General features: G+C 44.9%; 1 protein-coding gene across 1 annotated transcript in view; it reads right to left on the bottom strand.

Annotated features, from left to right (window-relative positions):
• The window catches only part of CADM1 (cell adhesion molecule 1), a 226,651-nt gene that overhangs the window by 41,410 nt on the left and 170,129 nt on the right, over positions 1 to 15,112 (bottom strand). The window contains exon 7 of the mRNA XM_019511795.1: positions 1,666 to 1,765. Within this exon, the coding sequence (XP_019367340.1) occupies positions 1,666 to 1,765 (100 nt within the window). The remainder of the gene's footprint in view (positions 1 to 1,665; positions 1,766 to 15,112) is intronic.

Below are 15,112 nucleotides of genomic sequence, written 5' to 3'. Positions count from 1 at the left end.
TTTTTTTTTTTTTTTTGTAGTTGGTTTTGCCTTTAGGGAGAAAGATGAGTCTTGTAGCCTATGATGTAACTGCCCTTTAACCTCACCAAACCAAAGCAAGCCCAACTCACAAAACCCCTAAAATGAACCACCCCCTCAAGCAAGCAAAAAATGGAGTTGAAGGAAAGTCTGGGATTTCTTTGGCTAAACCATAAGCTAAATCTTGGAGAAAGGTAAGGATCTGAATGCAACTTTTGCTCGAACACATTCCCATCAGGCAGCCACATCCTTACTCTGTACCCAAGCTGCAGGAAGAAATATGGACTAGGCTAGAGGTTGGCCTGATAATAGCACTAGTGGGAATTTTTGGACAAAACCTGGTTTGTCCCCGTCAGCAAATGCCCACTTCAAAACTTACTTTCATCCCGAGGCAAAACAAAACATTAGCAGAATCTTGAAGGTTTTCAACCAGCAGAAGTTTTGCATTTCTGACCAGTCCTGACTTCCACTCCTACCTAACCCTACCATGTGTCTATACTTCCTTGGGCTGCCTGCTCCAGTATCCCATCTGTGAAATGGGTGCGCTGCTTCCTGCCTACCTCACTTCACTTCTGGAAGACTCAGCGGTTCCCAGCACTTGGAAATCCTGGGATGCAGAGCAGAGCAAGAGTGTCCGTCCCTAAGACAGCTGAGCATAAGATCTGGGCATAAGATCTGTGGTGTGGCAGGATATTAGATGTGAATTTACAATGCAAAATGGCAGCAAAAAGGCCACCATAGTACTCAGCTGCCTATACTTCCTAGCATTGCACAAAGGGGTAAAACCCTCCAACTAGATGGCTCTAAGACCACAGCTGGAAAAGCCGGTTCAGTTCTGGACATGTTACCGAAGCTGTAGCCAGGCTGTAGGGAGTGTGGAGGGATGTACTGAACCTGAAGAAAACAAGGAGGTGAGGGGCAGGGCTTATCATAAACGATAGGTTGAGAGGCTAATTAGGGTGGGAGAACAAATATTTGACTGAAACAGAAGAGTCATTATTGAAAAGAGGCTAGGGCTACAGGGCTTAAATTAAAATCAACAGCAAGAAAGATACAGGGGAAAATTTAAACTTTGCTGTCTGAATTCATAGTCAGGGTGTCCAGACTGTGGAGTAAGCTCCCTCCGGGGTGGTGCAGTCGCCTGCCCTGGAAATCTTCAACAGGAGACTGGACGGTCACCTCGCTGGGGTCACTTGACCCCAGTCGTCTTCTCCTGCCTAGTGCAGGGGGACTGGACCCAATGACCCACCAGGTCCCTTCCAGCCCCTGACAATCTCTGAATTTGTCCTGTTGTATCATATATTAAATTGAATCAAAGGATCCCAAAGGAAAAAAATCCCAACTATGTCTACACTGCAAACCCCTCTCAAAAATAAAATCAGGAAGAGTCGTACTATAAAAGACGACTATTGTGAACTCTCTTCTACTCAAAGTGATACAAGTTCCAGTTCGAGGTCTCATAGTTGGGCTGATCTCCAGATCGGCAAAGCATTTCCCTTTCATCCCTCCATGTTTTTATGGCTTAACTACTTTGTCTGCAGTCTCAGGCAGGCTATTTCTACAGCAAGAAGCTAAGGCATGCATGTGCCCCCTTTTTTGCACCCTGACACGAGCAGGGCTGGACGACCCGGGGAGACCTGAACTTACTGTGGTTTTCCAAAAACGGAACAGGATAGTTCAAGGGGCTCCCCTTCTCTTGTTAGGCCTTGCACCGGGTAATTCTTCGAAACCCGCACTTCAGGCTTATCTGCGTGACCAAAAAAAAAAAAGGATGTTTAATAAATGATCTCGTTAAACAGAATCAGATGCGTCGACACCCCAAGTGCTGCTTCTTCCCTTTCCCCCACCATCCCATTCATCTACTCGGTAAGTAAACCCAGATTTTCTCAAATTAAATAGACTAATAACACCAAAATGTGTAACACACATAGATAAGAGATTCCTACTCCGAGCGCAGCCCCAACGCTTCCTGGGAAATGCATTTTGTAATAGTGAAGTTTATCTCCCAACTCACTCAAGCTAAAGGGAACTCATTTGCCTTCATGCTGAGGTGAAACCAGAGATATTTGTGGTGCTCAGAATTGATACATTTTATCATGTATCATATATTACTGTATGACAATACTTTGTGCCACTGCATATAAATGTATGTTGGGCTCTACTGGAAGCACTTCTGTTAGGGAAGACAGAGAGAAATCAAATGCCGCTGCCTTTGTTTGAACAAGGCAGGGTTTTAGCTAGTCCAAATGAAACTCTTGTAAATCCTAAAACAAACACAGGGGATTAAAGAGTTTATATCGAGGGAGGCAGCTCAGAAATCCTTTAGAAAGGCCCTGTAGGAAAAAGGCTGGAGTCCACAATTAATAAGAAATGCATTGCCTTCAACTACCAAAATACAGATTAAAAACACAATTTCAACTGTAGCTAAAATGTTATCAGCACGAAAAAAAAATCAATCCAAAGCTACAAATGCCATTAAGCCATATATATTTTTTAGAAACTTACTCAACTGGAAGAAATAGGGGAAGGCAGGGGGAAAAAAAAAAAAAAAAAAATCAGTATGCATAAAGGTCGAAACACTTTAGACGTTTTTATTTCCTTCGAGAGTCACTACTGCTGAAACTATTGGCTTGTTGCGTTTTATTAACAGTGTTTAACTCATTAACATGCTTCCTATGGAATAATGGAAATAAAAAAATCCATGGCTGGGTTTAACCAATTTAAACCCTCATAATTTTCAGCAATGGAATAAACTACACCAGTAAATCCTCTCCTGGGATAGCTATACCACAAATGCATTTAATAAACGAATCCCAATCACTGATCCCTCTAGCAGCTATGAAACCACAAGGCATGACGCCAGGGTTTAAAAAAAATGGCATCCATATGCTGGTTTACCAGGTCACGATGCACAACTGTAACTTTTTAAAGACACAAAATCACTCTATACTGGAAAATATAAAACTTAACATGCTTGAAAACACCAGCTGACCTTCCGAGCAATATGGTTTAATGCTTGCGAGCTGCAAAAGAAATATCTAAGAGTAACTCTTGCAAGCATTCCAGATATGACCTGAGAAAAGTCAGCCAATCCTGAATAACCAGGACAGTCGATCCTGTGTGCGGTTTTGGGTTCCCACTGCAGAAAGGATGTGGACAAGGTGGAGGAAATCCAGCGGACGGCAGCGAAAATGGCACTGGGGCTGGGGGACATGACAGGTGAGGAGAGGCTGAGGGAAATGGGCTGATTGAATCTGGAGATGAAAAGACCGAGGGGGATTGAACAGCAGCCTTCAGCTCCCTGCGGGGGGGCTGCAAAGAGGATGGAGCTGGGCTGGTGTCAGTGGGGGCAGATGATGAAGGAGCAATGGGCTCAAGCTGCAGCAAGGGAAGTTGAGGTTGGATATTAGGAAGAATTTTCTCACGAGGAGGGTAGCGAAGCACTGGGACAGGTGACCTAGAGAGGTGGTGGACTCTCCATCCTTGGAGGTTTTGAAGACCTGGCTAGACAAAGCCTTGTCTGGGATGATGCAGTTGGGGCTGGTCCTGCTTGGAGCAGGGGGGTGGACTAGGTGTGACCTCCTGAGGTCCATTTAACCCTCACTGTCTATGATTGTGCGCCAACCAGGAGTATGTTAGGATCTGGCTCATGGCTCAACTCTGCCTCATAATACTAGAGCCATCCCAGTGTGGATAGGAACAGGCATCTGTTCTGAGTTAGATACTCGTCGGTATGGATTCCCCTTACACGGGAAGGGGAAATAAGGTCCAAGTCTGAGAGTGGCAATCTAGCTTTGCAATGCGTTGTGGTACGAACATGCAAAACAGACCGAGGAAAGGCAAAAGCAGTACTGGGATATGCAACTGAACTTCCTGTGCACCGCTTTGCAACCCAAGCAGTCCTTCAGAGCCCTAGCAGCTTGGAAAGCTTAGCAATGCTTCGGTGCAGGGGAAAGAGTTAAACTACGCCCAATGCTGCAAGCAAGCCAAGCGTTGCTTCTGTCAGGCTTATATTTTTCCTACTGCGGTCAAGCTAAATCTGTCCCCAGTCAAAAATTGTTTTTTCTTTGCGCTATCTGCTTATTAGTCTTGTTTTGTGGCAATACAGAGGAACCACAGTCAGATGTCACAACCCCGCTATGCTGGATACACACACACGTGCGAGAGCATGAAGGATGCCTGGCCAACACCCAGTACCAAGCAACTTGCACACAAAACAAATTGTGCTGCTGTCTGCTTTTTTGCTGCACCACTTTGGTTGTCATTAGATAATTTTTTAGTGTTTCTAATGAGTTGTTTACCATCTGCCAATTATATATGCAAATCAATGGGAACATTGAAGAGATCTGCCGTCTCCGGGATGAAGTATATGCTATTGATTGTTTGACTTCAAAATTATGTAAAGCAGGACTCTCCCCCATGTACTCTTTATTAACAAAAACAAAGCCAACTTATTCCTGTTCTTCTTTTCTATTATACATTGTCGTCCCAGAAATTACGTACTTACTATAAAACCTTTGCCTGCCTCTCCAAGAGCTGGTGCTCCGGGTTTTATTAACACAACATAAATACACGCATGGGGAAGGAACCTTTCTGGCAGAAATATCACAGTGGAACGTCCCACTAAGTTGGATTTCTGAAAAACTGATGATTATGGAAGGCCTTTATGAAATTAGAAAGTACTTCAAAGTTAGGATGGGACTGAAAGGCCAACTGGATACTCAGAAGGCCTGACATTTTAATAAGGCTGTAATGCAGCAATTTACCCTTAAAGTGAATATGTTCGCTCCTTGAGGTAAGGATTTTCTTTCTTTTTCTGCCTAGGGAGAGGTATTTTAGGGTGGTTGGCGAGACTTTTGCCTCATGGGTTTGCTCAATGCCCGGCACTGGGGGGACGAAGCTCAACTGGGGGGCTTCTAGATGTTTTAAGCAGCAGCTTGAGGTTGGTTCAATTGTTAGAGAAGCTTTGAACTTCTGCCACAACGATTTATTGGTTATTCAATATTTTATTTAAAATGGCCACATTTCAAGAATCGCTTAATTAACAAGACCTGTGGAACTAGCCTCCGGGGCAGTTCCTGCATACCGCAGATAGCACGGTAAGGCACGAGGCCAACAGTGAACAGACTTTTGCTACTCAGTGCCATCTAACCACCCCGAGATCAAAACTGGGAGCATCTTTATATCATTATACGGTAGGATTTCTACATAAAAACAAAGCAATTCTATGCATCTTGACCACAGTATTACGCCATTGATAGTCAATTAGATCTAGCAATCTGAAGCTATTTCCTAATACACTTATTCCTAGCGGGTGTGTTTTTTTTTTTTCTTTTTTTTCTTTTTCTTTTTTTTTAAGAACGGTCCACTAATTTAATAAGGCCCCTTTATTAAGCTAAATTAATTCAAAAGCTAAAGCAATATACAAGGTTAAATACCAGCCGTCTAAAGGTCACACAGCAGGAGCAACCAATTTGAAAAACTTATTACAAAACCATTTTGGATTTTATGAGATTTCTTTTTAAAAAATGCACATTTTGTGCCAGAAAAAGTAGGAAAAAAAGCTGCTTTTAAAAGAGGTGAGGCCAAAGCTTGCTCTTTCCCCTTGTTGACTGATTACAGTTTACATGTGCCGGACCCGGCGTGACACTGCATGATCTTTGAGTCAGGAGGCGAAAAATCACAAGGTCTGTCTCCCCCCAGCCTCCGAACCTAGGTTTTTAATTTCATGAGCAACCAAAAAGCTGAAGATTCCTCCAACTAGATCATCACGATGAAGCTATAATGCCGTCACTCTCAGGAGCTCTTCCTCGCTGGCACTGGGGTGCACTTGGCTTGGTCTCGGCCTGCGTCCCTGGGCTGCAGGTGCCAATATCCATCTTCAAACTCAAAGCATACCAAGAGGACCCAAGCATCGGTCTTCACCTCCTGGCTGCAGAGGGCACGCTGCCCATTGCTGGAGGTCAACACCAAGCCTGCAGCATCCAAGTCAATGAGGATGTTCCTGCACGGTCGTGGCTGGCCTGCCTGGCCACATACCCCCAATGCAGTCTGTAATGCTTGCGATGCTGACCGGCGTGACAGTTGAGCCCTAAGCCTGGTCCCAATTCTCTGTGCCATTATACAGAACCATGCTGTTTCCTGCCTTGTCAACACCTGGGTTTTTTTTTTTGGTTTTTTTTTTTTTTTATAAAACTAACCCAAACGCTTCCCCTTTCCAAAGAGCCTATGTCACCTATCACACCGCTTCCAGATCGTCTCTGCCAGAAGATACTTTAAAAAGTTAATATCTATTTGTAGTCTTTAAGGGCAGGAGTGACCACTACATCGTCTAGGCTGACCGCCACTGCATCAGAAGCCAAACAGGTTTCACCTTACTGAGTTCAACAGTCTGTGTTTGATTATCATAGAAAATGAGGGTTGAAGGGACCTCAGGAGGTCACATCTAGTCCAACCCCCTGCTCCAAGCAGGACCAGCCCCAACTGCATCATCCCAGCCAAGGCTTTGTCTACCTGGGTTTTGAAAACATGCAAGGATGGAGACTGCACCACCTCTCTGGGTAACGTGGTCCAGAGCTTCACCACCCTCTTAGTGAAAAAGTTTTTCCTAATATCCAACCTCAACTTCCCTTGCTGCAACTTGAGCCCATTGCTCCTTGTCCTGTTGTCTGCCCCCACTGAGAACAGCCCAGCTCCATCCTCTTTGCAGCCCCCCTGCAGGGAGGAGACGGCTGCTATTCAATCCCTCTCGGTATTCCCTTCTGCAGACTAAATCATCCCAGTTCCCTCAGCCTCTCCTCACCAGTCCTGTGCCCCAGCCCCCCAGTCATTTTTGTAGCCCTCCGCTGAACTCTCTCCAATTTGTCCACATCCTTCCTGTTGTGGGGGGCCCAAAACTGGACATGGGACTCCAGAAATGGCCTCCCCAGTGCTGAATAGAGGGGGAAAATCACTGGCTTTGACCTACTGGCAACACACCTACCAATGCAGCCCAGTAAGCCAACCAGTGCAGCCCAGTGTATGCATTAGCAGGCCCCTTGCAGAAACAACACTTGCCTTGAGTGGAAGAGGTCTTGTGGCAAGGACTCTCAGCCCTCCCTTAGTCACTGTCAAAAAGCCCTTTTGGTACCCAGATGTTTTTTCCCTTTGGAGAGAATAACAAGACACTCGGATCCAAGTTTCTCCTCCTGAGCCACTTTCGTCCCAAATTGTATCTGCGGACTTCCCATGCTTCTACTCTGCTTTGAACATCCTTTTAGAAGTACAAGCGGAAGATTTACACAAAGGTCCCAGCACCAACCCAGTAGCTCTGTTTCCAGAGGTAGACTCATCATCCTGCTCACACCTGTCCATCCAAGCACGCCCTCGCCCCTTTTGGGCACTGGGAACTCAGGCCGAGTTGCTGGTTTCCTTGGACGCCAAGGATCCTTTGCTAGGGAACATTCCCACCTATCATTCATTGTTCCAATGTGTTGAAATCTGCATTTGGCTGTATTCAATTAAAACACTTACCTAGACTCAGACCACTCTCTAGGACTTCCCTATCCTGTCCTCACATACCCTTCTGCCAATCCTTTGGGTTAGCCGCAAATTTTAAGCGGCAGTGATTTCAGGTTCACTTTGATTTGATTCGTGAAGGATATTTAGGAACTTTGGGATGGCACCAAACTGCATATTCTGGCCCCCACCTCTAGACATGCCCCATTTGTGATGATTCCCCATTGACTAATTAGGGATCTACCAGTTCTTCATTACTCAATCAAATTAACATATGCTTTACTGATAATGCACATTGCCAACTAATCAATCAAAGTGTCACACAAGACTAAGTCCGATGTCTTGCAGTAGTCTATAAAATCTACTTCCTCTCCTTTATCATAACACCTTGTCAATTTGGGGAACGGGACTGGGTTTCTTTATCTCAGCATGTCCCTGCTTGCTTGTGCACGTACGTTCAGGATCACGTGCAGCTCTCTCCGAGTCTGGTGTTTGTCCTGAAACTTTGGGCTATGAATTCCCCTGCCTACCCTGCTGCTTAGCACAGCCTGTACCAGTTGGCTGTCACTCTCCATCCCTAAATTGGCTACTTTTCAACAGGGCTGTATGCAAAACAAACTATCCCAAAGGCAACTTGATGTTCTTGTTCTAATTATCTATTTTGAAACGGCTGCCCTTAATTAATGCTTTACGTTTATATAGCTCCTTTCATCTCAAACGACTCCCACAGCACTTCCCCAACTGTAGGCCTGCCATTGCTTAGGAATCACACTTGACTATTGAGTTCACCTTAAACCACAGGAGCTGCTAGGGGCACCCAACGGGACAGATGCTGCCAGCTCCCCTGACAAAGTTATATATGCATTTAAAATGCTGTCTCGCAAACGGACTGGGCACTTATGAAAGGCCCCGCAGCTGCTGCCTGGGGCAGAACGCTCCTCCATGCACAGAACATGGAGCAGCAAGGCAAGTCTCTCGCCCCAGGCATATCCAACCCGGAGAGACCCTTGTGTTTCTGCCAACACGTGTGTTCCTCCAGGCAGGACAGCACAGGCTCTGTGGCTTAATTCTGGGACTCTTTGCAGCCAACAAGGCTGCTACCGGGCACCAAAGAGGATTTATAGTTTTGCCCGCAACTAACCACTTAACTATAAGTCTCGTTTTCTGTCGAACCCGGGGAGTGGAGGGTGCGAGGGTGGCTGGCTTCCCCCTTTCCCCGCCAACCTCCCTGCAGAAATGCAATCAGTACATTCATAAGGGGGGAGGGCAGTGCAATAAGTTTAATTCTGTGGGTGTATACAGTAATTTCACTGTCCGCAAGAGTGATTACCAGCTGCAGCGAGTGAGAAAACTGCATTATGCTCATAAAGTACAGAACACGCTTTTTGGGGCTGTGTCAATCACGGCGGAGTTGAGTCAACGTGCTCCGCTTGCTCCCCGTTCTCCAGGAGTTTCAGTGCAAGTGATACCGGGTGTACGACCCAGGATTATGCCCCTGCAGGACACAGGCCCGCTTTAAACACACAACAACAGTACTGACATGCAATCATCAATTATTTAACAACAACAGCCTGTGAAATATTGCTCCAGCTCATGAGAGCTTTGCAAAAACTAGGCCCACTTCTGACCTTTGCCACCTGGCAAAAGCAGCCGGCTAATCACCGTTCACGGACGATACAGTCCATCAGACTGAAGTCAGAGCACAGCCAAAGGTTTTCTTCCCAAATGCCGCCTCCAAAAATGAACCAAATGAACAAACAAGCTGTTTAAATCGCATTGAAATTCATGGTGTGTACGTACACAGAGCAAGAACAGATATTAATGCTCTTTGATTCCCCTTCAATGCAAAATCCTGCGCTCATTAATGACACCTGCGTCTCCGAGCAGATACACAGATATAGCGCAACACGTGTGCTGCTCTCCAAGACAGGGACACATTTCCAGGACAAACTGAAAGGGTTTAACTCTGCTCCAAACTTGTTACACGCTGACATTTTCCCAGAGCGACCAGGAAACGCAGACAAAGAGGAATTCTTCTCTAATGGTGCTGAGAGAAAGGGAGTTTGTTGCCTCAACATGTTTGTTTAATCCCAGATCTTGTGCCAAACAATTCTTCTGATGACTCAGTTAGGAAGTCCCCTGCCAAAATTGTGCGTTTGTCATGCAATTTTTAAGTTTAAAAATCCTTTTTCTAATTGATCGTCTCAATCCCTAATGAGTGTGGCCCCACTGGATTTATGACAGATGGTCTCCTCGGAAAGATACCTTCAGCTCAAGGACTATATCCTACCCTCCTCTACCTTCCCTCATTTTTATTTTCAAATTCAGCCAGCACGTTCTTCCAGGTACTCTTCCCCCTTCTTTTCTGATGTGCAAGAGGTATTACCTGTATGCTCATCTTCCAAGTCTCTGGATTTTGGACTGTTGTTTATAACACAGGGTAGAATCGTTTTGACTAACAAATAAAATTAATAGGCAAAACGTCCAAAGAAATGTGATTTTCAGCAGTTTCACTCCGTGGGAAACATCACAAAAACATCAGAGGCAAAAACATCTATGTAAGCTAATTATGGGAAACACAACTTTGATTGTTCAAATAATAAAAAAGCCATCAGTTCAGTTGGTATTTAATGTGAAGCTTTGCAGGTGCTCTTCACATAAACATAGGCTGGGACCTGGAGTTATCTCTTTTCAAATCAGCATACTTTTTAAACATATATAAGAGGTCAGGAAAACTAATGTTTCTCTGCAGGGTACTAAGATCATTTATGTCATCATAGCACAGGGATCTATCCCAGCCCAGAAGTGTGTGTGTTGGCAGCGCTGGTTGTCTAGCTGGTCTTTTTAACTCAGCTTTTCTATTGCTAGGAGCACCCATTAGTACCAATGCAACGGCCCGTGTTGTGAATAAATATCAGTAGGAGTTTGCAAAATAGACAGCTCTGTCAAAATGAACGGATCTTGTTTTCCAATGAATGGCTAAACGGTTGACTGACAGTTCATGATGAGTCCCGCAAAGCCTTTCTGATACGAAGCAGATCCTTTTTTTTTTTTTTTAAGAAGCCCTCTCTGAAATAACAAGAAGAGATTTTTAAGCATGTAACTTGTAACGGGAACGCAAACTAAAGGGAAAAATCAAAGCGAAGATGCTCCGGCCTTCTTATCCCATTGTGCCTTTGCCGATTCTTTTCCGCACAATGGCAGGTATTCAGAACAGTGTCAAACCTTTACTCCGAATGTCTAGCTTGCCTGTGCATGGCCACCTTGATGTTATTTAGATTGTTCTCCTCTATTTAATGTATAGCATGCTGTTCTCGTTAAGCAGCTTGTTACGCTATTAGAGGTACTTCCTCAGATGGTAAACTCTACAACCTTTGCCATCAATTAGGCATCCTATTACAGGCAACCATAACATAACAGGAGTGCAGCTCTACCAGAAGCATATGCATGTTCAAAGAAATGGCTACTTACCTGGTTTCTGGGGGCTGCGTATACCAAAACATTTTATTTATTTTTTTACTTCAAAACATAAAACTTGGTTCTCAGAGAGAGGAGAGGTCTTTGAACTCCAAGACGTTGTGTATAATTATTTCCCATTTTAAACATTTAACTACATGCTGCCGCTGTGTGCTTGCTGAGCCTCAAGTCCAGGCCCTACTCTATGTTCTTCATTCCCAACAACATTCCTCAGAGAAAACCTTATTAATGAGCTTGCAAACAAGAACCCAACTGGGAAATGTCACGAACAAGAACGGCTAATGCCCCAGAAAATCAAATAACTGAACACTTGGCTGATCGTGATGTCTTTCATATTTACAATAAAACACGCGCACCCCCCCCCCTTAAATCACGGATTCGGAAGGGGTCAATACCTCACTAAACAAAACGACTCATTTATTTGTTTAGAAACCTCCCGATGATAAATTACATTGATGTTAATCACTTCACTGCATACTGTGCAATTAATATTTGCACTCACCAGAAACAAGGATTACTGAAGGTACGGCAGCACACGCAGACGCCTGATTTTTAACATAACTGGGCACAAAGAAGTCTCCTGGCATAATAACAAGCAGAGGTCATAATGGTTTCCATGGGTATATATATATTTTATAAATGCTCCTGCAAACATGACAAAGACCCGTGTTCAATTAATTGGGACTTAAACCCACAAGCTACAACAAGGCAGGTGTCAAGACTTCTCCTTTCGTCCTCCCTTCCCAAGGCTACACAACAAGAAAACAGAAAAGCGCCACAAAGGCTGAATGTAAAATGTTCTCGGGGTATCTGGCTCCATCCAACTCCTTAATGGCCTTTTAATGTATTTTGTTGCTTCATTTCCTTTCTAAAATTATACTTAACAACCCCCTTCCCCAAACAACCCTCGTGGAATGATCTGAATTCACATGAGAGCTCCCGCAGACAGAGCCACTGGGTATTTCTGAACCAACACGATGCATGGTAGCACATCCGTCCATGGCACACGCTCGTGCATTTGCTAGTGCGACTATTAATCAAGCATGAAAGTGTTGCTTGGACTCTGGGTACACAGCACTTACTTGTCAGACCCGGTTTGGCATCTAAAAGCATTGCCAAGAAGTTTTAATTCACATTATGAGAGGCTTGTTTGCAGAGATTTCATTTTAATAGTATTTTCCACATTCAGAGAGCAGTATTTATCTCCAAAATTCACAAAGGGCCAGACCTTGCCGCTCTTTACTAGCAAAGAAGTGGCTTACTCCACAAGTAGGACATAAGGAAGAGTGGCAAAAAAACCCCACTCTGTTTTGCTGATGGCAGGAAAACCACTCTCAACGTCCTCTGGGGATGACCAAGTCTCATTTTCCGAACTTTTGGTTGGACCAGTTAACATGTTGAGTTTCAGAGGCCAGAATAAGGCACCGCTGCCTATTTTGTCCGTTTACTTGACTGCTTGCAATTCTGTTCTAATTTCTTTGCATACTTCACAGTGCGGGAGGCTATCGATCGTGATTCATGAAAGAACCTCTCATACCTGATAATACAACTGCCCTATTATTATTGGTTTATTGCTAGTTTTACGGTACCCCAGCAAGCCTGCAATGGTATTGCATTGCTTAAGGAGTAGATAATCTTAGCACGTAACAGGATGCTTGTGAAGAGTCAGACGGGACAAGTTAACAATTGAACAAGTCTTGCTTAACTAATCAGTAACAGTCTTATTACCTCTTGGCTAAGAAGAGGGGAAGAGTCGGTGGGGCGGGGAGGGGGGTATACAGGTACTAAGGGGCTTGCAGCTTAGCAAGACGCACGTTTCTGAGCTTCTGTAGGGCAGCCGCAGAAGCTGGAAAGCAGAAGTCCTGTTGTCTGCAACTATGCATGCGCAGCTCTGCAACAGGTGGGGAAATGCATAGAAAGGGCTCCACTCTGGGAGAAAATCCGTTTTCTTCCGCTCATTAGAGAAGCAAGGCTGACCAAAGCAGGAAGCCCACTCTACCGAAAAGTGCTGCAGAGCTTTTCGTAACTACCAGTCCACCATCTTTTCTCCCTCTCGCACGGCTGGCAGCTGCATTAGCACAGGCTCCCAGCATCACGGTGGCTGGGGCAAGATTTGCAGCAGGCCACCTGAATCTATCAGCACTATTTCCTGCAGCACTCAAAGCTTTGGCATTTCCACTGACACAAAGGTGTTTTTTTTTAATCAGCAAAATCATGACTGCTTGATCTTTCTCTTGCTGAGAAAGCCTAAGCCCAGACAAAGCACCTTCACTTTTTGCCACGAGGTAGGTAGCTGGCACAAAACCCCACCCCTGACCATGGGTGGCCTCATTTAGCTTCCCCCGAAGTGCCTTGTCTCCACTGGAGAAGGGATCATGCCTTTGCTATCCTGTGGTTACAAGCAAGCGTGCTTCTAGCAAGTGAAGGGCCAGCCTCAAATTATCTTGACTATCCCCTTCCAGGGCACCAGAGGGGAGGGGATTTGGAGCAAGCACGGCCCGAGGTGGTATGGCTGAGAGCCATTTTATAAAAAGTTCTTGGAGTCGCTGGTACACTTGGGGAGGGGAAAAAAACGATTCTGAAGCCTGTAATTTTCTTTGATCCATAACTCACAAGAAAACACTCAAATGGATCTTAATTAAAACTCAGCAAAAGATGGCCCTTTCCAGACTCAGATCTGGGGCGCACATTTTCCAAATGCTGTTTCTCACATGCAAAATGATCTAAAAATATATATCTGAAAACACATTTCTAATGGAATTAGGTACCCAGTTTAAGTAGGACTTTAGAAAGCACCTGAGTGAGTTAGGACCACAAGTGCTTTTTACTTTGAGGGATACCTGAATTCCTAATTTGTTGAGAGGCTTGAGAATATCCTACCTGGAGGGACCTATTTAAAAACAAAAAAAAACAAAAACCCCAGAATTTCACAATGGATACTGTACGGGGATAATTTACAGCCTGAGGGGGAAATGAAGAACTTGTTTACCAGGGAAAGTTACTCTGATTTCTGTGCAACTGCTTCCTTTGATGGCTGCTCCAGACTCGCCTTTTCTTTGATGTCTGGAATTTGCACCATGCATGCTGGTTAATCTGTGGCTTGGTTTCCTTTCCAAGAGAACAACAGAAAGCCAATGTCACAGCTGCTCTGAACTGTGCAGGGAATAACCCAAGTGCATCAGTCTTGGAAAATCATTACAAACTGTGTGGGACAATATCCAGTGCCTGAAAATGCTTTTTTTCCCCCTTTTTTCTTTTTCAAGACTGCCCTCCCAAGAAACAGAGACTGTGCTGAATGTGTTTGCTTTTGTGCCTTTTGTGGGTCTTGTTTTGCGTTGTTTAGGTAGGATGGCAATTCCCCCAACTTCCTCCTGGCTTTGCTGGGTTTTTTTCTTCCAACGAATCTTACCAGGTATCAACAGATTCTGGATTCCAGTCAAACAAAAATTAGCTCCTTATCTTACAAAGCACCGTTCTTCTTCCCCTACCTCGTCCCACCACCCAACACATTCGGACTTGACTCTGACATACCAAGCGCACCAAGATACCCTGGACCCGGGCAGGTATTGGAAGGCACTGGTGCCCTAGGGGTGGCAGGTACCCTCCAGCTTGTAGGCTGACAAAAAGCTGGAAATGGCCCCAGAAGACATTACTGGTTTTTTGTAAGGACTGCTCTTGAGTGACGCCTACCTGCGGCCACAGCAACACAAGCCGAGGAACACAGGCTTCGGCATGGTGCGATCAAGGAATGTTAATTGCCACTTGTTTGGAGATCCGGTGCTCTGTAAATCTGGAGGTAACAAAGTGGTCAGCTAAAGTGCATGGAACAGCAATTTAAAGGGCTGCTTTGCTCTGATTGCAAATTCCTTCTCTAAAAAGCTATTGCGAATGTGACAATTAGGCCTGATTTTTGGATTATAATTTCTCCAAAGGGCAAAGTCTGTGTCAATGGAAGCTCTGATCCAGGTGTCAGTCAATGATGACAAGTGGATTCCCCCCTGCCTCCTTCGCTGTTCCTGTTTGCCACACATGCCTGCCTTTCTCTCCTGTCCTACCCAGACCCACTCCAAGGGGCAGACAAAGCACTGAACCGCATGCTGCAGCCTATTCCAGATGGCTT

The sequence above is a fragment of the Gavialis gangeticus genome, unplaced genomic scaffold (assembly GCF_001723915.1).
Source record: "Gavialis gangeticus isolate Ggan-Ray unplaced genomic scaffold, GavGan_comp1, whole genome shotgun sequence".
In the NCBI taxonomy this organism is placed as follows: Eukaryota; Metazoa; Chordata; order Crocodylia; family Gavialidae; genus Gavialis; species Gavialis gangeticus.
This window is presented reverse-complemented; position numbering and strand designations above follow the sequence as displayed.